Consider the following 25857-nt stretch of genomic DNA (forward strand, 5'->3'; position numbering starts at 1 on the left):
TTTTATGGCTCTCACTTCCTTCGGTACAACTTCAAAGGGACTGAATGTGGATATCACCAAAAGGACTAACCATAACAATAGGGCCCATCAGCTTTCATCTACTCCTCTCTGAAGTCTCCCTTCGGCCGGCCGTGAGGAAAAAGGGGGTGGAAATGTTAACGCCTGGGATTGTCGCTGGAAGGACGGTGGGGTGGGGGGGCTACTTGGGACCACTTAAAACTTTGAATGGGAGGGCTTGGGCCCCAGGTCCTGTCTAGAATGCCTGCAACCATCTTCTCTTAATAGAGATGCCTGTTGGAAGAAATATTCCAAGAGTTCTGTCTTCTTAAGATGCAAAGTGGGGTGGGTCCTTACAGGCAGCTTGAACCTTCGGCTTCCTCCACATATCTTCTATGGGATTAAGGTCTGGAGACTGGCTAGGCCACTCCAGGACCTTAATGTTTTTCTTCTTGAGCCACTCCTTTGTTCCCTTGGCCGTGTGTTTTGAGTCATTGCCATGCTGGAATACCCATCCACAGCCCATTATCAGTGCCCTGACTGAAGGAAGGAGGTTCTCATCCAAGAGTAGTAGAGAAATGACTATTCTGAGCCACCTAAGCCCCACCCACCCCACCCTCCGTGCACAAGCTCTGATTGGCCGGAACAGAAGCGTATTGGCATAAACCACATCCACACTTTGGGAAATCCCCCACACCCTCTGCAGACGAGTAGTCCCATAACAGAAAATTGAAAATACATTAAAAAAAATCTTCTATATAAAAAAAAACATGTCTACAAAAATGCAGTTCTATCCATTCTTTATGCTATGCTGGAATACCCATCCACGACCCATTTTCAATGCCCTTGCTGAGGGAAGGAGGTTGTCACCCAAGATTTGATGGTACATGGCGCCATCCATCGTTCCTTTGATGCAGTGAAGTTGTCCTGTCCCTAGCAGAAAAACACCCCCAAAATACGTTTCTACCTCCATGTTTGACAGTGGGGATGGTGTTCTTAGGGTCATAGGCAGCATTCCTCCTCCTCCAAACATAGCGAGTCCAGTTGATGCCAAAGAGCCTGATTTTTGTCTCATCTGACCACAACACTTTCACCCAGTTCTCCTCTGAATCATTTAGATGTTCATTGGCAAACTTCAGACAGGCCTGAACATGTGCTTTCTTGAGAAGGGGAACCTTGCGGGTGCTGTAGGATTTCAGTCCTTCACTGCATAGTGTGTTACCAATTGCTTTCTTGGTGACTATGGTCCCAGCTACTTTGAAATCATTGACAAGATCCTCCTGTGTAGTTCTGGGCTGATTCCTCACCGTTCTCATGATCCTTGAAACTCCACGAGGTGAGATCTTGCATAGACCAGACCAAGGGAGACTGAGTTATTTTGTTTCTTCCATTTGTGAATAATCACACCGAATGTTGTCATCTTCTCACCAAGCTGCTTGGTACGGGCAGTCTTGTAGCCCATTCCAGCCTTGTGTAGGTCTACAATCTTGTCCCTGACATCCTTGGACAGCTCTTTGGTCTTGGCCATGGTGGAGTTTGGAATCTGATTGCTTGCTTCTGTGGACAGGTGTCTTTTATACAGGTAACAAGCTGAGATTAGGAGCCCTTCTTTTAAGAGAGTGCTCCTAATCTCAGCTCATTACCTGTACAAAAGACACCTGGGAGCCAGAAATCTTGCTGATTGTTAATACTTATTTCACTAATTAAAATGCAAATCAATTTATAACTTTTTTGAAATGCATTTTTCTGGATTTATTTGTTATTCTATCTCTCACTGTTAAAATAAATCTACCATTAAAATTATAGACTGATCATTTCTTTGTCAGTGGGCAAATGTACAAAATCAGCAGGGGATCAAATACTTTTTCCCCTCACTGTAGTTGATTTTCTAGACAGTAGAATGATTGATGACCAATTGTTTGCCAATCTTTTTAAACCCCTTCCTTTCTCAGAGAGCTCTTTTTGGTTTAGGCATGGTGATACCACACCCTTCAAAAATAAAGAGCATATCAAACTAAATGTTTGAGGTTTCAATAGCAACAGCAGTTAGATTTATATACCGCTTCATAGAGCTTTACAGCACTCTCTATGAAATTTACAGGATCAGCATATTGCCCCCAATAATCTGGATCCTCATTTTACCAACCTCGGAACGATGGAAAGTTGTCAACCTTGAACCCTGTCAGGATTGAACTCCTGGCTGTGGGCAGAATCAACTTCCAATACTACATTCTAACCACTGCACCACCACGGTACTTTGCAATAAGGCAAAATAATTTCTGTCCCTCTAGGTTTCAGGATAATTACATGGATTTACAAGCAGTTTCCAACTCTATACATTCCACCATTCTCAAATTCCACAAAAAATCAGGGTTCTAGTAAAGAGATGCGTCCTTCAAATATACACGTGAAAATTGCAGAGTTGATTGTGGGTAAATGTGTGCAATTTCCCTTATATGCCAGAAGTGTGTTTTAATTGTGTGGAACTCTTAAAATTATAAAATATTATCTCCTTTTCTCCAGTTGATAAGAAATGTGGCAATGCAATAATCACCCCCCCACAGCCATTGGTTTCAGGTCAATATTCCACTACTTGTCTGCAAGCCGTACCTGGCTTTTACTGCCTGCCCAAAGTCCCCTCCAAGCCGGCAAGCACAAATCCTCATCACTGATGCTCCTGAAACATTAACCCAGTCACTGCCCCTACAGGCTGCTTGCCATATCCACCAAGAGTTCATCAGTGCATTATTTTAAGGTGGTCACACAGCTATGCTCTCTTCCAACCCACATTCACTCCATGCGTGCTGGCAGTATTGGAGCTTTCACTTATTTATAGTCAAAGATCAAACACAGTCACAATCACAATCAAATATAATAAGATCCCTATAATTAATAAAACAAATTAAGAAATATATTTGGACATCCCCAAAATTAAACTGACAACCTTCTTATAAATAATTACAATCCCATAAAATTTGGCAACTCTCCTAGATATTTGTGAATATAAATTTCACCAGCATTTTATTACTTCTAATCTATTGCTTAACTAGAGCATTATTAGTTCAACAAGCCTGAGGGCACCATAGCAATAGCACAATGCTGTCTCATTCATCCCAACTCAACAAAAACACGGGTAGTTTTGGGATGGAGTATGAACCCGATGGCAGAACATTAAGACTAGTTTTCAGTATGAGATGGACTGGATGTTATTAAAATAGGGTGGTTATTTATTTGTATCCCATCTTTTATTATTTTTAAATAACTCAAGGTGGCTAACATATCCAACACACCTTCCTTTTGCTCCTTTCCCCACAACTCATACTCTGTGAGGTGGATTGGGCTGAGAGTGTGATTGGCCCAAAATCACTGAGCTGATTTTCATGGCTAAGAATTCACTTAATCTAAAGGGTCAACTACTGTAAGGACCCACCCCACTTTGCATCTTAAGAAGACAGAACTCTTGGAATATTTCTTCCAATAGGCATCTTTATTAAGAGAAAATGGTTGCAGGCGTTCTAGACAGGACCTGGGCCCCAAGCCCTATGGTTCAAGGTTTTAAGGGGTCCCCAGCAGCCCCACCCCACCCCACCATCTTTCCAGCGACAATCCCAGGCGTTACATTTCCACCCCCTTTTCCCTCACTGCCAGTGGAAGGGAGACTTCAGAGAGGAGTAGATGAAAGCTGATGGCCCCATTGTTATGTTTAGTCCTTTTGGTGGTATCCATATTCAGTCCCTTTGAAGTTGTACTGAAGGAAGTGAGGGCCATAAAACCCCTTTGTTCACCCCCCTTCCCTTCATCGTATAACAGAATCCAGAGAGGGCAGAAATGGGGTTTTCCATAGTCGATAACTAGAAATTAAATATAATTGGATTCTGACATCCTGCCCCCTTAAAAATAAGCTAGATCCACCTGAAAGAAAACAAAGCAGGTATAAAAATTAGTCAGGCTTGTTAGGATACTCTGTGTGAAACTTCTTTAATAGCTTTGGGGCTCTGACATGACGTTTGTGGACCCACTCGTTTTGTGAGGCAGGGAGGTGTTTCCATGCAACTAGGTACTGAGTCGCTCCATGATATCTCCTAGAGTCTAGGATTTCCTTTATTTCGAAGTGTTGTTCGCCTTCCACCATGATTGGAGGTAGTGGTGGGGGGATTTTTGGCCGTAACGATGATTGATGCTCTCTTTTCAGCAAGCTGCAATGAAAAATTGGGTGTATTTGCCTGAGATTTTGGGGTAATTCTAATTCTACTGTTACTGGGTTTATGATTCTTTTAATTGGAAAAGGCCCTATATATTTGGGTCCAAGTTTTTTACAGGTTTGTAGGGACTTTAGGTATTTTGTAGATAAGTACACCATTTCTTCTATAATGAATGGCGTAGGCTCAACCCTTTTTTATCGGCTTGTGCTTTGTATGCCTGCCTAGCTTTATTTAGTGCTTTTCTAACTATTGGCCAGGTGTTTTGTAATTGTTCCATCCATTTTTTCAGTGATGGGATCGCCGGTTTGTTTGGGGTTAATTCTGGCATGGGGTTGAAACTTTGACCGGTGGCTATTTGAAAAGGAGTGTAACCTGTGCTGGAGTGAACTGCATTATTGTAGGCAACTTCTGCGAAAGGGAGTAAGTGCATCCAATTTGTTTGCTGAAAATTAATAAAACATCTTAAATATTGCTCAAGTACTGAATGACAGTGTTCTGTTTGTCCATCCGACTGAGGGTGATGGCTAGATGTCAGTCCCTAAGAGGGATAAAAATTCCTTCCAAAATGCAGACGTAAATTACACTCCCCTATCAGAGATGATGCGTTGGGATGCCCCATGCAATCTGTAAATGTGCTGAACGAAACGTTTCACTAAGGCTTTTGCGGTGGGAATCTTTTGGCAAGGGATAAAGTGCACCTGTTTGGAAAATAAGTCTGTGACCGTCCAGACAACAGTATTCCCATTGCTTTCTGGTAATTCCACTATAAAATCCATGGCTATTTCTCTCCAGGGGGCTGAGGGATTTGCCACTGTTTGTAATAGTCCGGACGATTTCCCTTGCAACCTCTTTGCAGTTGCACACTTTGGGCAGCTGGCCACGTAACTTTCTATGTCCTTTTTCATGGATGGCCACCAAAATTGCCATTTAATTAAGTGTAATGTTTTTACAAATCCAAAATGACCTGCTGATTTTGTGTCGTGGCAAAGCTGCAAGAATGTGACTCTTTGGGTTGTTGGTATATATAACTTTTCCCCTACCCAAGGCAACCGGTCTCTCATTGTGCACACATTTTTGTTTTTCTGGAACCATTCATCTGTTTCCAAACTTTTCTGGAATTCAATTCCGGTTTGGCTGCCCAGCTGTGGTTTTAATTTAGCTTGGGCTCTGGTGGTTACTGGTGCTGCCAGTTGTGATTCTACCATCGGTTTAGAATCAGTGGCTCGTGTGCTGTTATATTGGGGCATGCATCTGCCAGGAAGTTCTTCCCCCCCGGCAAGCGTAAATTGGAACTGGTGAAAATTCTGGGACCAGCGGGCTTGCTTGGGGTTGAGCTTCCTGGGTGTTTTCAGGGCTTCCAAATGTTTATGGTCAGTCCACACCTGGAAAGGGATTTTGTTGCCTTCAAGGAACTGGTGCCACGTGAGTAATGACCAACGTATCCCGCACGCCTCTTTTTCCCATATGGGCCAGCGCTGTTCCATTTCCATTAGTTTCTTGGATGTATACACACAGGGTTGCAATACCCCTTCATCGTTTTCTTGTAATAATACAGCCCCCACTGCCACATCACTTGCATCCGCCTGTATTACAAAGGGCTTATCCATGTCTGGGTGCCTCAGTACTGGTTCGGCAGAAAAAAGCCTCTTTAATCTCTTGTCCATGTTAGTGGCTGGCTAGGTTTTACTGAGGATGCTCCCTTCCTTCCTTTTTAGTAAATTCGTGAGGGGTAGGGCTATCTGGGCAAATGAGGGGATGAATTGGCGGTAAAAGTTTGCGAAGCCCAAGAAACTTTGCAGTTGCTTTCTTGTGCAGGGTAGTGCCCATTCTAATACTGCTCTGACCTTCTCTGGGTCCATTTCAATGCCCTGGGGGGATATGCAATAACCTAGGTAGTCTATCCTTTCCTGGTGGAATTCGCATTTCGAGAGTTTGGCATATAGGTGGGCGGCTTGCAGTTTCTTTAACACCGCTCTGACTAGGTTGACATGTTCCTCTTTTGATTCGGTGAAGATAAGAATGTCGTCTAAGTAAACCAGGACCCCCTTAAACAGGTGCTCCCTTAGAACGTCATTAATTACATAAATACTGCGGGGGCCTCTTGTAATCCAAATGGCAAGACTTTAAATTGGTAGCACCCCATGGGACAGTTAAATGCGGTCTTCCATTCATCCCCTTCCTTAATTCTCACGCGATAGTAAGCTTCCCTTAGGTCTAGTTTAGAAATTTTTTTCCCTTTCAAGAGGTGTGACATGTCTTTCATGAGGGGCAGAGGGTATAGGTTGCTTTCACTAATTGTATTCAGGGCCCTATAATCCACACATAAGCGTGAAGAGTCGTCCTTCTTCTCTCTAAAGAGGACTGGGGCAGCCACTTTAGGCTTGGCTGGTTCAATGAACCCCCTTTCTACGTTTTTCTTTATGAATCTTTCCATTTCCTCCTTCTACTCTGGGCTCATGGAGTATAATCTGGGTTTCGGGAGTTTTGCCCCAGGCTTGAATTCAATGGCAGAGTCTGTGGGTTGGTGGGGGGGGGGAACTCATCTGCCCTCTCCTCACTGAAAACTTCAGCAAGTCTCTGTATTCCTCTGGTATTTCTGTTAGTCCCTTTTCCTCTCCCATGGATGCTTTTTCTGTTCTTGATTCTGGTAGCCCCCTTTGGGATTTTAAGTCCATAGGGTCCCCCTTCAGGAATTTGATTTCTGCCATCCTCCAATTCACCCAGAGGTTCCATTTTTTTAAATCATTCCATCCCTAGGATCATTGGGCATTCCATGCCTGGGGTCATTACAAACGTTATGTCTTCCTCATGTTTGCCCAGGGAGAGGTGTATTGGTAAAGTGGCTAGGGTAGCTGGCACCCCCCCTGCTATGGATCCATCTAACTGGCCAAATGAGATTGGTTGCTCCAGTCTTCTTGACGGAATGCCCAGATTCCCCACTGTGGGGATTCCGCAGCCTCCATCATTCTCATGGCAGATTCTTTTGGCTTAGCTGGAGACTTTCCGGATTTGCTGGCCGGTGATCTGTCTGGGTTGTGCTGGGGGGCTTTTGAGCGGCATTCTACAGCACAATACCCTTCTCTCCCGCACTTGAAACATCCCATTTGCTTTTTGGCCATCACCGATGGTTTCACTGGTTCACATGTCAACCCAGGCGGTGAGCGGCTCCATTGTTTTCCTCGGCGGTGCCTCTTCAGTAAGTCGATTTCTGCTCCCTCTGCCAAGACGTACCATTCGTCAAGTTGTTGTGGGTCCCCTCGGGGCAGGCAAGCGTCATATAGGTCATAATTTAGTCCGTCTTTGAAATGGCTAAGGAGGATGTCTTCCGGCCAGTTCAGTTTGCTGGCAATGGCCCAGAATTCTTGCGTATATTCAGCTACTGGGCGTTAGCCTTGCCTCATTGTTTTTATCCTTTCATGGGCTCTGCGATCACCCAGGGGGTCCTCAAATCGCCTTCTCAGAGAGGACATGAAACGGTTGAAATCATTGAGCTCTGGGGCATTGGAGTTGTGCAAGTTCACCACCCAATCTGCGGCCAGCCCATCCAGGGCAGATTGCACGATCCAGATATGGGCTTTGTCGCTGAGGATGTCCCCACCCGTATTCCTCCACGTAGCTGAGGAGTTGGGTTAGGAAAAATCCCAAGTGTGTTGGCTCCCCCTTGAATCTCACGTCCAGTGGCAGGAGTCTTTGAATGGATCGGTGCCTTCGTTGTCGGTGGTAGTTTCTTCCATCCAGATCGCCATCTATGGGCAGGCGGGAAGTGGGGACTACTGGATCATCAAATGTCCAAGGGGCTGCAGGTTCCACTTCCCCCTTGGTGTCTCTCCCTTTGCAGCTCCAGGAGATGGTGTGGCTGTAGGGCTCAGAATTCTCCTCTCCTAGGGAGCTGAGAGTTCTCTTCATCAGGTCGATAGCTTTCTCTAGGATTCAGCCCAAGTATGGTGCCCAGCTCCCTTCCTCTTCATTTGCGTGCAGGGATTTCTCCATCTACTGCTTCCACACTGGTTGGTTGGCCCCCGTCTCAGGGTCATCATTCTTGATTTCTTTTCCCATTCGCCTTTCTTTCCAATGCCCATTGACCACCGAGGTTTGTGGTCCCGTGTCTCCACCACCTCTTCTTCTGAGAAACCTGACCTCTCAGATCCCGACATCTGGCAGGGCTTCAGTCAGGGCAGTGGCTCCTTTCCAGAGTTTTCTCCCTTCCTTGCTCCATTGTCTGACATGGTAATTTTTACAAAGTCCCCCGGCAAGATTCTCCCTTCCAGGTGGACTAATTCTGCAGGTCCTGTCTAATGTAAGGACCCACCCCACTTTGCATCTTAAGAAGACAGAACTCTTGGAATATTTCTTCCAACAGGCATCTTTATTAAGAGAAAATGGTTGCAGGCGTTCTAGACAGGACCTGGGCCCCAAGCCCTATGGTTCAAGGTTTTAAGGGGTCCCCAGCAGCCCCACCCCACCCCACCATCTTTCCAGTGACAATCCCAGGTGTTACATTTCCACCCCATTTTTCCTCACTGCCGGTGAGAGACTTCAGAGAGAAGTAGATGAAAGCTGATGGCCCCATTGTTATGTTTAATCCTTTTGGTGGTATCTACATCCAGTCCCTTTGAAGTTGTACCGAAGGAAGTGAGGGCCATAAAACCCCTTTGTTCACCCCCCTTCCCTTCATCATATGACAGAATCCAGAGAGGGCAGAAATGGGGTTTTCCATAGTCTATAACTAGAGATGAAATATAATTGGATTCTGACAACTACAGATGTTTAATTATCATGTGAGAAACTTTACTGTTATATCTCTATACATCAAAAACAAGGACTCACTGTTTAATTCAAGGTAATGCTGTCTAACCCCATTAACATCAAATAGAGGAGTGAGAGCCCACAATAATTTAAATCTGAAACTCTGGTTTTCTACAAATACAAAGCATCACCAGGGCCCAACTAAATTAAGCATTTTCCCAGAAGAATCAAAATAACCAAATCATTAGCATAGAAGTAGAATCTCTATGCTTCTATTAGATGTGGAGGGAAAAACCTGTTTTTGGAAAGAATTTGAATGATGTCCTGCAGAAATTCCATTGTATTGAAATATTTAAGAATGAGTGAATAATGATACATATTTTAATTCATGTTCTGAACCAGCTAAATAAAAGATGGCATCTTTGTTAAACCTATCCCATACCTCTGCCTTAATGATTCACAAAATTAACACACATTTTTCTGAATTAGGTTTTTAATTAATGGATTAAAATGAAAATCCCAAATTGAAGTAATAGTTTATTGAATTTATTTTGTAAACTGAATCCAAGAACATTCATTTATGATAATCTTACAAACATAATGCAAGATGTGCATTTTTTTACATGTAACAGTAATTGATTAATTAATTAATGAAAAAATATTAATCCGCTATTCATGAATCAAGTTTTTATGTCCCTGGAAAACAGAAAATCAATTAAAGAAAAATCTGTACTGCTTTAAAAGTGATATATTCAATTCCAAGAAGGCGAGGAAAACTGATTACATTTGAAAAAAACAAGCCTAAACTGATTAGCTGAAGCTGTAAGCTACACCAATCAATGGGTTAAAAGACATTAATAGATACTTTGTTTCCCTTTTGCTACAGCCTCTCAAAGTATATTTCCACACATTTAAAGCAACCAGTCTTGCAAAGTCCCAGCGATCAGCATTCTGTTCATATGATTTCACTTCACAATTGTTATGGAGAGGTATAACGAAGATAATTCTTGCCCGATGGAAGTTGCTTAGTGCAAATCCCTCCTGGAAACAGCTTTTTGGCTTCTTCATCTGATAAGCTTGGAATAACCATGACCTGGTCTCCGGGCTCACAAGGAAAGGAAAAGAAAATTAGTAATAATTTTACTAATTATTCTTATTTGGACAGCCCAGAACCTTCAGTCAATGAATCAGACCGCATACATACACTATCATCTTCCTAGACATATATTGTTGAAGCTGGATTGTATACGTTACTGCATATATTCTAAACCTTTCTACAGCTGAAATATTTAATATGCTTCATGTAGTTGACAAAATAGTTATAATGCATAAATCTAAGACTAGGGTTTTAATTCTGTACCTCTTTACATTACCTCAATCCAAAACAAGAGAAACACTTCAAGGATTTGGGTTTGGCTAGTCTAGAGAAAAAAAGGACATGATAACAGTATTCCAGTATTTGAGGGGCTGCCACAAAGAAGAGGGGGTCAAACTATTCCCCAAAGCACCAGAGGACAGGACAAGAAACAATGGTTGGAATCTGATCAAAGAGAGAAGCAACCCGGAATTAAGAAGAAACTTCCTGACAGTGAGAACAATTAACCAGTGGAACAGTTTGCCTCTAGAAACCGTGGGCGCTCCATCCCTGGAGGTTTTAAAGAAGGGACTGGACAGTCACTTGTCTGAGATGGTATAGTTCTCCTGCTTGAGCAGGGGGCTGGACTAGAAGACCTCCAAGATAAAAAGTGCCTGCCAAAGAGCTCTTGCCAAAACTCCTACAAAAACAATCTGTAGCTAAGTAAAAGCTACTTAGTTTGTCTCATATTACACCTTAGGATATGTAAAATAATTTACAAACTTGGTGCTCTGTATATACGTAGAAACAGACAACATACAGAACATTTCACACACACACCCCAATAAAACATATTGCCCAATTGGAATAGTCTTCCACAGATATTCAAAACACCTCTCATGGAATTTTCCAAACAGAAATAAAATTTACCAAAATTTCACAAGTATCATTTTTCTTCTCCCCCTGCTTTTTTTTTAAAAAGGTATTTTCAGGTGATGACCTTATGGGCATTATAGAACCTACATTAAGAAATTCAAATTTCAGCTTTTAAATAGGTTTGAAAAAAGTATCAATGTGGCAAGTTCAGGTTACTCTAATAAATATATAAAACTATACCCAAACATTTTAATGTGCAAAAAAAATTAATGGAAATGCTGATAAAAAATAAAGTCTTATGAGGGTAAACCAGAGTACACTTGTAAGAAACTGAAGACAGTTCATAAGAGATTACGGCTGGAGAGCTCACCCAATTGATTATAGGGCTGTCATAAATATATCTATGTTTTTTTAAAAAATATCATCAGGAGCAGGAACCTTTCCACTTAGGACAATGGTAATTGTAATCTCACAACACTAACTTGTACTCTCAGGAGATATTTCTCTGATAACTTCATGGAGGTCATTATCCAATCTATTTCAATATTTTTGTATTTAGCAACTCCCACAATAATAGGAATAATAGGAAAATCTGTTTCTTCAACAATTTTCACAGTATCTGAATAAAACTTTAGATTAAATCAGTGGTTCTCAACCTTTCTAATGCCGCGACCCCATAATACAGTTCCCCATGTTGTGGTGACCCCCAACCACTTATGCATCACTGGGTGCCAGGGGCGTGGCCAAAGAAAAAGGGAAAAAAATGGTGGACAGCCTTGTTTGGCGACCCCCGTGAAATGGTCGTTCGACCCCAAATGGGGTCCCGACCCACAGGTTGAGAACCACTGGATTAAATGGATTTATAAAAGTAAACAGCTACCTTCCAGTCAACAGGTGTAGCAACTTTCTTAGCAGCTGTTAATTTCAAGGAATCAACAACTCTTAGAATCTCATCAAAGTTTCTGCCAGTGGTTGCTGGGTAGAGGATAGAGAGTTTCAGCTTCTTATCTGGGCCAAAAACAAATACCTATAGAGCAAAGTTACCAAATTGTAAATAAAACAAATTATCACATATATATTACTGTTCTATAAATCATCCATTTCTTGCAAATTCTTTGGGGAATTATATAATTTTCCAACTATTTAGTGTTACATTTTTTTCTAAGACAAATAGCAAATGCATTGGGGGGGGGGCGCAATGCATTTAATAGTATGTAATTCTTGGATAGGAATTTTCCCACATAGCATTTGAGGCTAAGTTCTTATCCAAAATCATTTATTCAGCATTTGTAATCCTAAACCTGGCGCAATTGTTATATGATAGGTTTTCTTTATCATTTAAGTGAGAAATATTTATATAAGATTACAGCTGTTACGTACGAAAGAAATTTGAGAAATAGATGAGAACGTTCCTGTGCAACCATTCTTTTGAAATGGTTGATGTGTGAACTTAGGTAACTCATTTATTTCATAGTGGCCTACTCGGGTTTTGAGTGCAGAACTTAAAACACAGGGCAATCTATCCCCTTCTAGTTTTAATTTTATATATATATAAAAACACATACACACACATACATACATAATAAAAACAAATTACAAAAGGGAAGATTAGTAAATCTCATAACTGAAAGATTAAAAGAGAATCCACCTGTCAACATATTTCATTTTGAGTTAGTCACAAATGAAGGTTGGTAACAATGACTTATTACTCTTCTCAGTTCCTGGAATCTATTTTATAGAACTGGGTTTCTAAATAATATTACAAGTTAGTCTAATTTTATTATTTAATAACCCATTCCATTCTGATTAGATATGTCAGCAATTTTATTTCTTGCAGACATACTTATTGGCTACATGGGGAGACCTGATGGACCACAGGTTCTCATCTGGTTAAATAATAACAGATTAAATAGAAATAAGGCAATAAATGGTACATAAGCAATTAAGAAAACTGCAGCCTGCAAAAAAGCAATGTTAAAAGAGGCAATGGGTATTTACCACACGAGCAGTCAAAGGCATTCCATCTTTGTCTATCTCATCTGGATCCAGCATGCCAAGTTGGACTGAAAGTTCCCGTTTTGAATCAGCAATTATTGGAAAAGGGAGTTTGTCAATAGACTTGTCACTGTTGTAGGCACCGATGTCCTGCAAGAGGGAAAATATTTTATTACAAATTTGTTCAATTACAATTAGTGCGAAGTCAACTCTGTACAAAAACTTAGTGCTATTTCATTTAGTTATAAAAAACTTTGTTTTCAGAAGCCTTCCATTATGATTAATAAAAATGATCAAAACACTTAAAACTGTTTAAGCCAGAGTAACCTAAATAAACAAAAAAATAGTTGCAAGGGGGTAGCCTACCTTTTGAGATATTGCATTCTATTTATACAGATTTTGGTACTGACGGAAAAAATGTGAAAACTCACTCAAAACAGGGAAATTAAGATTTACATCTGTACATTCATTCCAGACTAGCAATTTCTTCTGTGAACTACTGGCTCTCCACAATAGTGACTTGCTGATACCAGAAGCCAACCATTAGCTTCCATACTAAAATGGCATACCTACCGTGTTTCCCCGAAAATAAATCTCACCCCCCAAAATTTGTGAGGGTGGGCCTAATATAAGCCCTACTCCAAAAATAAGCCCTAGTTAGGACACTGCCCATTCCTCCCACCTGGCTGCCATAATGGGGCAGGCGGCCTCGTGGCACATTGTGCCACTGCCACCACAATGAGACAAGGCAGGTGAAGGAGGGGGTGGAGCTGCCCCATGTGCCCCGCACCTGCTTCCTTCAGGCCTCCCCCAGCCAGGCCATTCCTTGCTCCCTTTCACTCCCCTCCTGAGCTGGACTGCCATGCTATCATATGGATAGGCGGGGTTGACCTGGTCCCCCTCCGCCATTTCGGAGCCAGGGGGGAGTGACGGCAAAAGACTCTGCTGCTGCTTTGCGCCACTGGAGGGGCTTGCTTCACACTCCGCCCCAAGATCATCTACCTGGCAGCAACCACTGCCTCCTCCCTACAAATGGCCTGGCTGGGGGAGGCCTGAAGGAAACAAGTGCACATGGGGCAGCTTCACCCCCTCCTCCACATGGCTCGCCTCGTGGCGGCAGTGGCACAATGTGCTGCACAGCCTCCTGCAGAAGTGGGCCAGCACCCATGCAGGCTCCTTCTAGATGGGGCAGTTGGTCCCGGCACTGCGAGGCGAAGCAGGTGTCACAGAAAATATAAGACGCTACCCGAAAGTAAGACCTAATGCCTCTTTTGGAGGCAAAAATAATATAAAACTGGGTCTTACTTTTGGGGAAACACGGTAGTTCCTTGCACAAGATGTAAAGCAGAAAAGTGGAAAATTTAAGGCCCTAGAGCCACATTTCTAGTTAGTCAACTAGGTAGTGGTGACATACTGCCAGCAGAAGGAAGATTAAAAACCAGAGACAAATATAAGTTAGAGATATTTTCCATCAGGCTGGAGACAATGCTAGCATATTTTATAATTAATCTAATATATTTTATGGTTAATACAGGTGGACAAGACTCTGTTGTCAGCAAAAAAATGTGAATGATTTTTGGTAAGTGAAATTTTGATCTATATATAGGTTACAGAGCACGTCCAACAGGTGGCCAAATTAAAAAATAAACAAATAAAATACAATTGGGAAATCCCTGGACTAGACTGGGAAATAAAAAATACTTCCTGGAAGAAGGTAATGACAATTTCTGTACTATTATAAGTTGTCCTCAACTTACAATTTTAACAGAGTCTGCCCATTACAACCAGAAGTTGTAATGGGCAGACTCTGTTAAAATTGTAAGTTGTAATGGCCATAAAGTGGGTCATCACCTGACCTAATTTTAGGACCATTTTTTGCAGTGGTCATTAAGCAAATCACAATGGCTAAGTGAATCTGCAATCGCTAAGCATTTTTCAGTTTTAGGAAAAAGTTGTAAATTGTGGTCAGATGACTACAGGGTGCTAGAAATGGCCATGAATTTGGGCTGAATGCCAAGTGTCCAAAATGTGGTCATGTGATCATATGGGGAGGGGCTGGCCCTCAGAACTGGACCGTAAGTATCTTTGAGGAGGTCCATTGTAACTTTGAAAAGAGGCTAAGCGACTGGTTTCAAGGAATACCAGTACATGGGCTGCCTATAATCGGCAGGAACCAAACTCAATCCAAGAAGTTACTTTGCATATGCTTCCATCAATGCTTCTCAAGTGTTCCATTACCTACAGGGCCAGTTTTATTCCAATGGCTGGCCACAATATGAAGTATCAGATGTTATTTTAATTGCCTTCTAAATGCAAGTGTACTAAGAAGATGTGTGCACAAAGTTCATACAAAAAAGGTAGAGTAGGCAGTAGCAGATATGACAATATAAGCATAATTTTATGTGCTTTTTGGAAGGGAAACAAGCAAAACCAGTTATTATGGATGATGCTACTAAACATTTTTGCTTTTTCTCATTTAATAATTTGTCTGAACTTTATGTATAAATGTTAAGATAAAACCTTTCCTGGTTTCATTTTAATTAAATAACACCAGCTGTTTGAATACTGCTTTTTATGTATAAGATTTTAACTGAAAGTTCAATTAATTTACATATATAATTTATTGATCTGCAAGTACAGCTTTATAAATTCAAATTTTCATGCTAGCATTTTATGCATATGAAACAATAATTTCTTTATAAATTTTAGCATCTCTTTTAAAAAACCTATATACAAATAATTAAGTTTCTCCAGCCAATGCAGGGAACATCTTGAAATTTCTTTGAAGAGTCAACCTACTCACCCACTATATTTGTATTAAAAAAAGATAAGCATAATTTATTTTCTTTTTTTAGAAATCAGGGTTGACTTTTTATTTTAGTAGGTTTCAAGCAGTGCATAGGCCCGTGGTGGCGAATCTATGGCACGCGTGCCACAGGTGGCACGCACAGCCCTCTCTGTGGGCACGTGCACTGTCACCCCAGTCTTAGGCCTTCAGCTGGGTTTTATAAAAACTTTTCAGTTTAGGCCTCATCTGCCATGTGCAAAAAAAAAAAAAAAAGGTTCAATCAATCAATTTCAACTTCTCGCGGGTAAAAAAAAGATCTCGCAAAGTTGGAATTGATTGAACTTTTTAGTCCCATCCAGTCTGCCATTACCACTACAGCCACGCCCACCCAATGGGCTATGCCCACCCGGCACCCGACGATACATAAGTGGGTTTGGGGTTGCAGTTTGGGCACTCGGTCTCTAAAGGGTTCGCCATCACTGGCATAGGCAATGTTTGCTAATGCTCTCTAGAAAAAGAATTGTTTTTCAAGTATCTGGAAAAGCAGCTGAACTATAATTTTAAAAAAATAATAAACAGTAGCAGCATAATAGTAGCGTCATCTAATGTTATTAAATAATACTTTCAAAACATCTAATAAACATTTTACACTGCTGCTCTTTGGGTATTTGTTATTATGTTGTATATATGAAATTAGTTATTTCTGTAGAAGCACTTATTTCCATTTTTAGAGAAAGATAATAGTAAGTACATGATTATATAACTTATGTTATAAATAACCAGGGAATAATGGAGTAATTAAATATGCATAATGAAACACATTCTTAGGTTGAATTTGGTCTATGAGCACTTCAAGCTTAGAGTTCAGAAAGTATTAAAAAATGAACCTCTGCAGGCCACTTTAGCTGACTGTGTTCAGCAGGTCAGCGGTTCAAATCTCACCGGCTCAAGGTTGACTCAGCCTTCCATCTTTCCGGAGTAGGTAAAATGAGGACCCAGATTGTTGGGGGCAATGTAAATATATATATACATTGCTTACTGGTGTACACCGCTAAGAGAGTGCTTGCACTTAAAGCGGTATATAAGTCTCATAAATAAATAAACTTCATGACAAGTAGCTATGTATTTACATTCTAAAGACACTGTTTTTTGTATATGTTTTCAACACAAGCTATTCTGTCATGGTGATACTACAAATGATTTAGCACCATGTTTAAATAGCATATGTGATATTTTTGCTATGCATTTTTTTCATTTACTGGTATAGTCATATCCAAACTATTTTTTTTTATCTGTCATGTATTAGAGCACCGGAAAGGGTAATTATAAATTCCTCATAAAGTTCATTTATTTTGTCACTTTTCTTATAATAAGGCTACATTACCGCCTGCAAAATATAAGTCAGTATGACTGAGTGCTGCAAATGGTAAGGCAAGAATCAGCATCTTCAGGTTGGACACAACCCTTTTATATAAATACTAGCTACTGGTAGGTGTCTCCCAATCTTTGAGGCGAGAAGAGAAAACCCTGGAATTTAAATCCTAATATAAACTTTTCTGTAGTGCTCAATGTTTTTATATTCTGCAATAGGCAATTTTTTTTAAATGACTTGTATCTTGTCTGTAGGAAATCAACTCATCAAGCATATATGCCTGCAAACTGCTCCTGTAATCTAGTCCCTGAACACTGGCTTCAAAGCCAGAATAACGGAGATGTATTGTTGTGCCTGTTGTGAAAATTGACATGTTAGATGTGACTATATCAGCATGAAATTAAACCCACTATTCTGTAAAAAAAAAAAATACTGTAAAAAAAAAAACCTACCAAAACAGTTTTAATGCTTTTATTAAAAAACCAAAATATTTATTGATATCCACAAATTACTGTCTTATTGTTTTTGTCTTTTCTCTTACAATTGATAAGTATGCTTAAACTTGTGAAGCCAGCCATAATGTGTTCACATCTGAACTACGATACAATTGTAAGGATGATAGGAATTGTAGAACATTATATTTAAAGGAAATATAATCCTGAATTTTGGAGCCTGCAACCTCAGCAACAGTTCTGTTCTTTTATTTTTTTTTCACATTTGTACATGGGACAAAACAGTGAAATAATTCTATAGGAATGCCTATGAATATTGGTTTGTCTATAGATAATTCTCTAGCATTGCAGTATATATATTAAATAATAATCTTAAAACCATGGTTTCTGAAATTACTTGCTTCAATTATCCAAAATTTAACCACAGTTAAAATTGTATTTGTAAAGATTATGATGAATGTAAAATTAATGTTGAAGTTTTCAATCTCTTCATAATAGAACTACAGAAGAGCATCAGGATGGAGGCTCAAGGCCAAATGTAAGGATTATTAATCTGTGGTCCTCAATCTCTTTTTCTGTACATTTAAAAGCCTTCTCTAAATGCACTGTCACAACTTGGCATGAGGTTGTCAAATTTACTAGTGTATATTCTTACCACATTGAGACAGGAAACAATATTCTAAAATAGCCTTACCTTTTCTTTTCAAAAGAAAATCTGAATATCACTGCCCAACCTACATACATGATTAATCCTGTCCATTTCAGCAATCCCTCAAAACATTAAATGCAGACTATCAAAATGTTTTCCAATTCTTATCCCATCTTTCTTATCATTGTTTTTTCTCCACAATACCTTGCACCAAGCGAGATGGTCACTGACATCATCAATAGAGAGGGCTATTAACTTAACATTGCGCTTGGCAAATTCTGGTGCTAGTTTTGCTGCTCGACCAAGTTCTGTGGTACACACTGGAGTAAAGTCCCTTGGATGAGAGAAGAGGATGCCCCATCTGAAAGAAAAAGAATCACATGGCAGATAGCATTGAAGCCTAGTAAGTTAGAGCAGATTTAAAATATTATTTCAAAGTTTGTTTTCAACTGTGATCTGGCTAGCTGAGAGGACTTGACACTAAATAGCATCTAGAAAGTTTATAACTTGGAATATTTAAATCAGGGGTCTTCAAATTTGGCCCTTTTATTACTTGTGGACTACAACTCCCAGAATTCTTCAGTCAGTGTGCCTGGCTGAGGAATTCTGGGAGTTGAAGTCCACAAGTCATAAAAGGGCCAAGTTTGAAGACCCATGATTTAAATGATTCTCCTTAATTTTACTCCTTCCCCCCTTTTTGATTTTTCAGCTCTACACTCAGCCTTTTCCAACACAATTCACCAGATAAGATAGTATTTAAATCCCATATCTTGAACAAAGCCCAATGCTTTGTTTGCTAGGGATTATGAAATCTAAAATCAAATTTATCTAGAGGACACTTGGTTAGAAGAGGCTAGGCCAGCCCACAGCAGAATTCTGGAGAGCTAGAAAGCTTGTTATGTTATTTTAATAATTTTAGCATATCTTTTTTCCTCATGTACCAGCAGAATTATCTTTGTTCTTTCCACTTACCTTGTACTGGCCCCATTATTCAACACCCAGAATTTCATTTAGTTTTCAGTCCTCAGTCATGAATACCTTCTCAACTGGAGCACTCCCCACTGCCGAAGAGATTATTACCTTGGCAAGCCTTCATACTGTTGCTTCATTAAAAGCTAATGCTGCCTCCCACCTCTCCAAACTGGTCTGCCTGCATTTCAAGATCTTTTGGTGGAAACACACCTGTACAACATACCCAGACATTTTTCACAATAGTATAATATTCCCAAAATCCTTTGTGCAAGATCCAGTTTTTGTTTGGCAATGCATGAACAATGGTTAAGTGCAGCCAGTTTCAATAAAAGTGGAGATTTGCAGAATTACATATATGCAACAGCTACAAACTAACTGTTCCCTTTTTGTTACTTTTTAGAAATTAAGCATAATGGAATCAGAGATGTTCATGAAATAATCTTTTCTTCTAGGAGCTATGGGGTTATTTGAAACAAAATATTGAAAATTCTACACATGGTTATATAATCCAAATTAAAAAATATATTTCAAGATTAAGAAGTCTTAATGCTTAATTTATGTCTACAATTTCTGTCTTGGTAATTTTGGGCTTCTTCTGATGTGTGAACCTACCTCAAGAGAAAAATAGATTTATAAAATTATATGGATTAGTAAATGGTTTAGCAAATAGTAGTCCAAATGAAGAACACCTGATTATGGCTTATTCAGATGCATGAACTCACTTTAAAGTTACACAAAGGTCACTCATATTATCAAGGATTTGTTAAACTAAGAAGTCGCTGTTAAAAAGGCAATGGTAATATTTCCATTCTGTAAATTTGTCATCATTTTGAGATTACTTTGGCTTGTTACAAATATTTATGGCTGTGTGGGTGACAAAAGCTGCTGTAATACTATAAATGTTGCAGATAGTACTACCATAATTTGGAGACTCAAGCAGAAAAGTACATAGCAAAGTTAGGACAAATTTGGAAACCCTTAATAGATCACTGTTGATTTCTGCATGCATATTACAACACTGTAAGACAACTGCTGACACACTTGTTTTAATACTATCATCAAACATATGATAATCAGATGAAGATGTAAATTACATTCACATACAGAATTTATGTCAGCCAATATAGGAAGCCTTTTATTTCTCTTGCAATCATATAATGTTCTATCTGGAACTCTTGGCCTATTGCAAAGATTCATTTTGTATTCTAATTTTTTTCCAATTTGACATCTTCCATATATATCAAACTTCAACTTCTGAAACACTCATCTACCATATCCTTATGTTGGCTAAGAACTATGGGTGCTGAATGCCTAGTACTCAGGAAGATGCTAAATTGGACTCTACCTGTAGTCAAGCAGCTGCTACAGGGAACAAAAAACTTATTGAGCAACAGGAATCTACCTTTTGCTCTTTTGTCTGTATCTCTGGGAATGAAATTACTTGTCTCAGAGTACCAATTTAATAGTTAACCCAAGGGATTATATTACTGATTTAACAGTTTTACAGTCTAACTATGATGAACAAATGTTTGTATTTTATGTATTTCCAGAGTAATCACATTATATTAGAGAAGCACATAGTTTTTTTTAAAATAAATCTAGTTATAAAACTATTCCAAAATCTATCTTTATATATTTCTTAGCCTAATGATTAATATAATCTTAAGAAAGACTTCAAGTTTTCAATAATCAAAAGAATATACCCATATGAATGTATGGATCTAAGTTAAAATGTTCTAACACTATTGTAACACTACTGCTCAAATGAAAGAGACAATTCCAGTCCCTTATCCTTACAGACTTGCTATTGGCCCAAATAGAGTCATTTCAACAAATTCATTGTGGTATGCCTTTAATATAGGGAAACTGATCAATTTGAATTTTGCTTATTACCAGACATATGTATCAGCATTTCTTTTAAACCTTTATCCTCTAAGCCAGGGCTTTTCAACCTTTTCACCGACTGTACCACTTTTAGGATATGGCAATATTCGAATACCACCTAGCAAGGTGTCAAAAACTTGATGACCAAAAAAACCCAACCCTGCTCAAAGTTGCAATTGCACTGAAATGACTTATGACTATTTTTCACACTTATGACCAGTGCAGCATGTCTAGGGTCACGTGATTTATATTTGGATGCTTGGCAATTGATTTATATTTATGATGGTCACAGTGTCCCAGGATCATGTAATCCCTTTTGCAACCTTTTGACAAGCAAAGTCAATGGCAGGGCTGCTGATGGCCAAGTGCTAAGGCAGGACTTCCTTCCCTCCCTCCCTCCTTCTCATTCCCATCTCCTTCTGAAGGAAGAAATTGAAACACCCCCCTCCCCCAATATTTTCTCTCTTACATATATTCAAACAAGAAAAAACCTCCAGAGACAGAAAAGAGAAGCCATTGAAGGAACTAGTTTAAAAAGGCGCATTCCCCTTTAAGAATTAGCTACTGGCTAGAAAGGAAAGTTAAGGAAGAAAAAAAAATGTAAATAAATATTGGCTAAGGCAGCCTCCCCAAATGGCTCCATTTATAAGTAAAGGAATGCTACAGGCAAAATCCATTCAGGAGAAAAATACTTCAAAATCCCTTGCAGCAAAACTTACAGCTAACAATAGCAGAGCAATAGAAGCTAAATAGAAATTGCTAAAAACTCCTTTAGAACAGGGCTTTTCACCCATTGCACCACTTTTAGGATATGGCAACATCTGAGTACCACCAGTCGCCTAGCAAGATGTAAAAACTTGATGACTAAAAAAAAAAAAAAAAAAGGAAAAAAGTGATAAAGTACAGGTAATCCTCGATTACAACAGTTTGCTTAGTGACTGTTCGAAGTTACAATGGCATTGAAAAATGTGCCCCCCAAACCACAGCCGAGCAAGACACCTTCCTGCCCGCCCTTCCTCCTGTCTGAGGTTTTCATTGTTGTGAGCATTTCTGTTGAGGATTGGCAGCGGGGTTGGGGTGGGGGGTGTTTGGTTTTTATTCCCCCGTCTGCTGGGTGGTTGCAGCAGATTTTGGTCACTTCACATCACCCTGGGATATTGTGATTGTCATAAATATGAATCAGTTGCCAAGCATCTGAATATAAATCACAAGACCCTGGAGATGCTGCAACATTCCAACTGATCGGTGCTTCTTCTGGGCTCAGCAGAAGCACCAGAATCAGCGCCGAGCTACAGCTGGAGTCTGGCGCTTTTGCTGAACCCTGACAGCCCCCGAAGGACAGCCACCTGATCCTGATGCTTCCGCTGAGCCCTGATAGCCCTGCAGCTCCAGCCATCTCCTGCCAGGTGCCAATGTACCAAGGCTTTTCAACCAGAGGTACGGGTACCACCTGTGGTACATTGGCACCTGGCAAGTGGTACGCGACCATCCTAGAAAAGTAGTAGCGGGGGAGGAGAATAAGCTGAACTGGTGGCAGCACCGCACAAGCCTGAGCGAGAGATGGCTGGAGCTGCAGGGCTGTCAGGGCTGAGCAGAAGAACCAGGATCAGCACTTCTTCGGGGCTGTCAGGGCTCAGCAAATGCACCAGGCTCCAGCTGTAGCTCGGCGCTGATCCTGGTGCTTCTGCTGAGCCCTGAAGAAGCACCAATCAGCTGGAAAGCAGCACTGATCCTGGCGCTTCTGCTGAGCCCTGAAGAAGCACCAATCAGCTGGAAAGCAGCACTGATCCTGGCGCTTCTGCTGAACCCAGAAGAAGCGCCGATCAGTTGGAATGTTGCAGCATCTCCAGGATCTTGTGATTTGAAAAAGTCCATACATCAAAATTAGAACCAGTTTTCCTGGCCAGGCAAAACAAGAAATGGTGATTACAATGTTTATTTGATAGGACTGTGTGTCCTACAACCAAAGTTATAACCAAATCTCAAATGTCATCAGATTACATAGTAAACTTAAAACTTTCAATACCTCAATTAGGAAGTGAGAAGCAAAATTAACCTTTTGGGTTAATCTGAAGGACAACAGCACAGGTGTTTTCACAAATGGGTATGAAACTAAAGGGCCTTCATTTTCTTTAAAGCATGTACATTTTTTCCTGAGATACGTGGATAAATCCAAAGAAAATATAGTCTACTTTAAAATTGTTATAGTAATTATGTTGTTCCCCCCCCCTTTGAAATTGAATCTGAAGGACTGCACAAGCCTAATGTATATGTAACACTATTCTCAAGTGGATAATATAAGCTCTAATGAACTAGATTGCAATCAATTAAAACAATACATTCATTAAGCTCATACAGTAAAAGAAGCTGTAATTTAGACCTAATTGGGACCTACAAAATCAACATACTTAGTAATGATTCCCCAATGTAATTAAAGTATTCTTAGTTTTCTACCCAGATTCCAAAGAAAAACTGCTTGTCTCTAACCACAATAGGAATAGACAATACCACCATCCTTCCGGGTCCCATTGGATTTTTTAAAAAAATCTCCTTTAGTTAAAAAGAGGGAAACCGACAAAACCTCTCCTTCTAATATCATCTTTATTTACAAAAATAGGGCTCTGAGAGTTTTTTAGAAAATAAAAATAAGACAGGTGTTTGCTCAGTACTTTCCTGAAAATCTACCAATTCACTCAAGAAAAAAATTAAGATAGGGCAGTAGACAACACTTGGTAGACCAGGAAGTGACTGCGAATAATCTTACTAGTTTGCCTTCTAATAAACGGGTGTTCTGCAACTGGCCACATTTACCATGGTAACTACCAAATGAAGAGGCGTTCCCTCCCTACAGCAACCTTTAGGTAAGAGGAACTTCAACTTTCTCAAAATTCCAAATGTGTCTCCAATAATTCAAAGAGATTGACTACTTTGGGTCAACAGTTATTGTGATATTATACAGTACATCCTAAATGTGAATAGCACACACCATATACAGTAGCAGCACTTCATGCTACGGAATACATTTAATTAGAAGGATAGAAGAATAAAGGTTACATTAAGAAACTCTAAAGATCTCCAAGCTAAGTGCTGTACCTGCTTACCAAAAGCGCAGCATAGGAAAACTTTGCCAAGGATTATCTAATCCACCATTCAGTTCACTTTTATGGACAAAGCTGTTCCTCAAAGGTTTCTGAGAATTTAGAGCTAGTTGATATATTAACTCTGTTGAAAGCCACATTTTGTGACAATAAATACAACCTATGCATGAATGATTTTCTTTTCTCTTCTTCCCAATTTAAATGGGACTGTGTTCCAGCATTAGGAAGTAAGAATTAAATAATGTTCACTTCTTTCACACTGTAGATATTTCAATAATCAATTTATTCCTTCATTGTTAGAACTAACATTCCACCTTTCATGGTAGGTTATAAGTTAAGTTCAAAGAAGGCAGATCATTAAAGGCACAATAATGCATTATGTGGAAAACATTATTTTTTTCCCCTGCAGGACATCTTGCAACTATTAAGCATGGGATGAAAGATAAGTAACCGGCAGGCTCCACCGTTATTGGCTGTTACCTTCTCTTGTTCCTTCCCATGCAGAATTGGGCAACTTTGGGCGTCACAGACCCTCAAGTAACACTCCCAAGTATAGCCGAACTTCCCGGGCTGTACTTTGGCAAGTACTGGGGAGTCCAGATTGCTTATTTTTAAAGCAAGTGTTTGGCAGAAGGGAGAGGGATCAGAGTCAAAGTTTTACTTTGCCCTTTTCCGTCGCTGGAGATAATTAGCTAAGGATAGCTATCCCCGCCCTCCACCCAAGACAATTATCCACGGTTTCCACGAAGATGCCGCAGCCCTTTTAATTGCTCTAGCGCCGTTTTTCCGCCTGCGATTACGCTCTACGCCAACTCTCCCACCAAGGAAAGGAGCAAAAGCTCTATGGCAAAGCGGTCCTATCAAGTGAGGACCACCGAATACAGCCAACCCCCAACCGGGGGTGGGAAAACTTGGGTTTTCAAAATTATAATGTATATGCATAATTCATTGCCGTTATTTCGAACTTTTGTAAGGGGTGCGAGAATATATCAGAAGCGTTCTAGGGGTGCGGGGTAAAGAAAAGGTTAGGAGCCGCTGGAATAGAGTAACCCTACTAAGTGCAGCCTTCACCCAGCGACCGCGGTCGCCTCTCATACTCACGAGTCTCCCAGAAATTCGTGGAAGCGGATGGGACCGTGCGTAGTGTCAGCCTGGAAATTAGGCGCCTCATCTCCTAGCAGCAGGCCCGGCATAGTCCTAGACTGTTTCTGCAACAGCGGGAAAGCTGCTCAGTGGCGTCCAAACACCCGAAAGGCAGACTGGAAGGAGTGAAGTAATAGCAGGACGCACAGAGACTATCGAGGGGGGCGGGACTTAAGGGGCTGAGCTGCTGGAATCTTCCTCTGTTAGGGTTACTTTCTCTAGCAGAACGTCACTCTTCTAGTAGGTGCGGAGAAACGGAAATTTACGGCTAGGGTTGGATATGTTTTCCGATTCTGAAGCAAGTCATCTTATGTTGCACGACAGTGCTTCTTGGCAATATTTATATAATTGCAAGCATAATTGGGGAGAAAGGCTAAAAAGTCAGGCAATCGGAAGAGCAAGTAATGGAGAGGGGAAACAATCGACGCCAGGAAAAATCTCCAATTGGAGGCAGCCTGGGAAATGTTAAAAAGACTGGCGAGAGCGCAGAGCGTACAAGTAAAAATGGAGTTTATAGAACAGCCTAATGGATTACATGTTCAGTCCGAGGTCTGACCAATGAACTTGAATCAAATATTTAGGATTGCAATTAAAATTGCTATTGCTTT

The 25857-nt window shown here is 40.3% G+C and overlaps 2 protein-coding genes across 2 annotated transcripts in view; one reads left to right on the plus strand and one right to left on the minus strand.

Annotated features, from left to right (window-relative positions):
- The window catches only part of ANKRD45 (ankyrin repeat domain 45), a 40113-nt gene extending 21763 nt beyond the window's left edge, over positions 1-18350 (plus strand). Inside the window, exons 6-7 of the mRNA XM_039348966.1 lie at positions 14426-14470; positions 17306-18350. Of these exons, the coding sequence (XP_039204900.1) occupies positions 14426-14460 (35 nt within the window). The 3' untranslated portion in view covers positions 14461-14470; positions 17306-18350. The remainder of the gene's footprint in view (positions 1-14425; positions 14471-17305) is intronic.
- On the minus strand, positions 9465-25384 carry PRDX6 (peroxiredoxin 6). Its single transcript, XM_039348968.1, has 5 exons — positions 25208-25384; positions 18357-18513; positions 12895-13041; positions 11777-11923; positions 9465-10050 (listed from the first exon to the last, which is right to left on the minus strand). The coding sequence occupies exons 1-5, from the start codon at positions 25297-25299 to the stop codon at positions 9925-9927; spliced, it is 669 nt and encodes a 222-aa protein (XP_039204902.1). The 5' UTR covers positions 25300-25384; the 3' UTR covers positions 9465-9924.
- Positions 25385-25857: the final 473 nt, after the last annotated feature.

The sequence above is a fragment of the Crotalus tigris genome, unplaced genomic scaffold, assembly GCF_016545835.1.
Source record: "Crotalus tigris isolate CLP2741 ecotype Arizona unplaced genomic scaffold, ASM1654583v1 scf7180000018217.1405312, whole genome shotgun sequence".
NCBI classification, from domain to species: Eukaryota; Metazoa; Chordata; class Lepidosauria; order Squamata; family Viperidae; genus Crotalus; species Crotalus tigris.

Bases quoted from the DNA above. Each gene is read 5' to 3' on its own strand.
- PRDX6 (XM_039348968.1), bottom strand. From the start codon at position 25,299: ATGCCGGGCCTGCTGCTAGGAGATGAGGCGCCTAATTTCCAGGCTGAC. The intron at 13,042-18,356 runs GTATTGTGGAGA...TCCCTCTTGCAG, and splicing joins ACCATCTCGCTTGGTGCAAG to GACATCGGTGCCTACAACAG. The intron at 10,051-11,776 runs GTAGCTGTTTAC...TTTCCTTGTGAG, and splicing joins CTACACCTGTTGACTGGAAG to CCCGGAGACCAGGTCATGGT.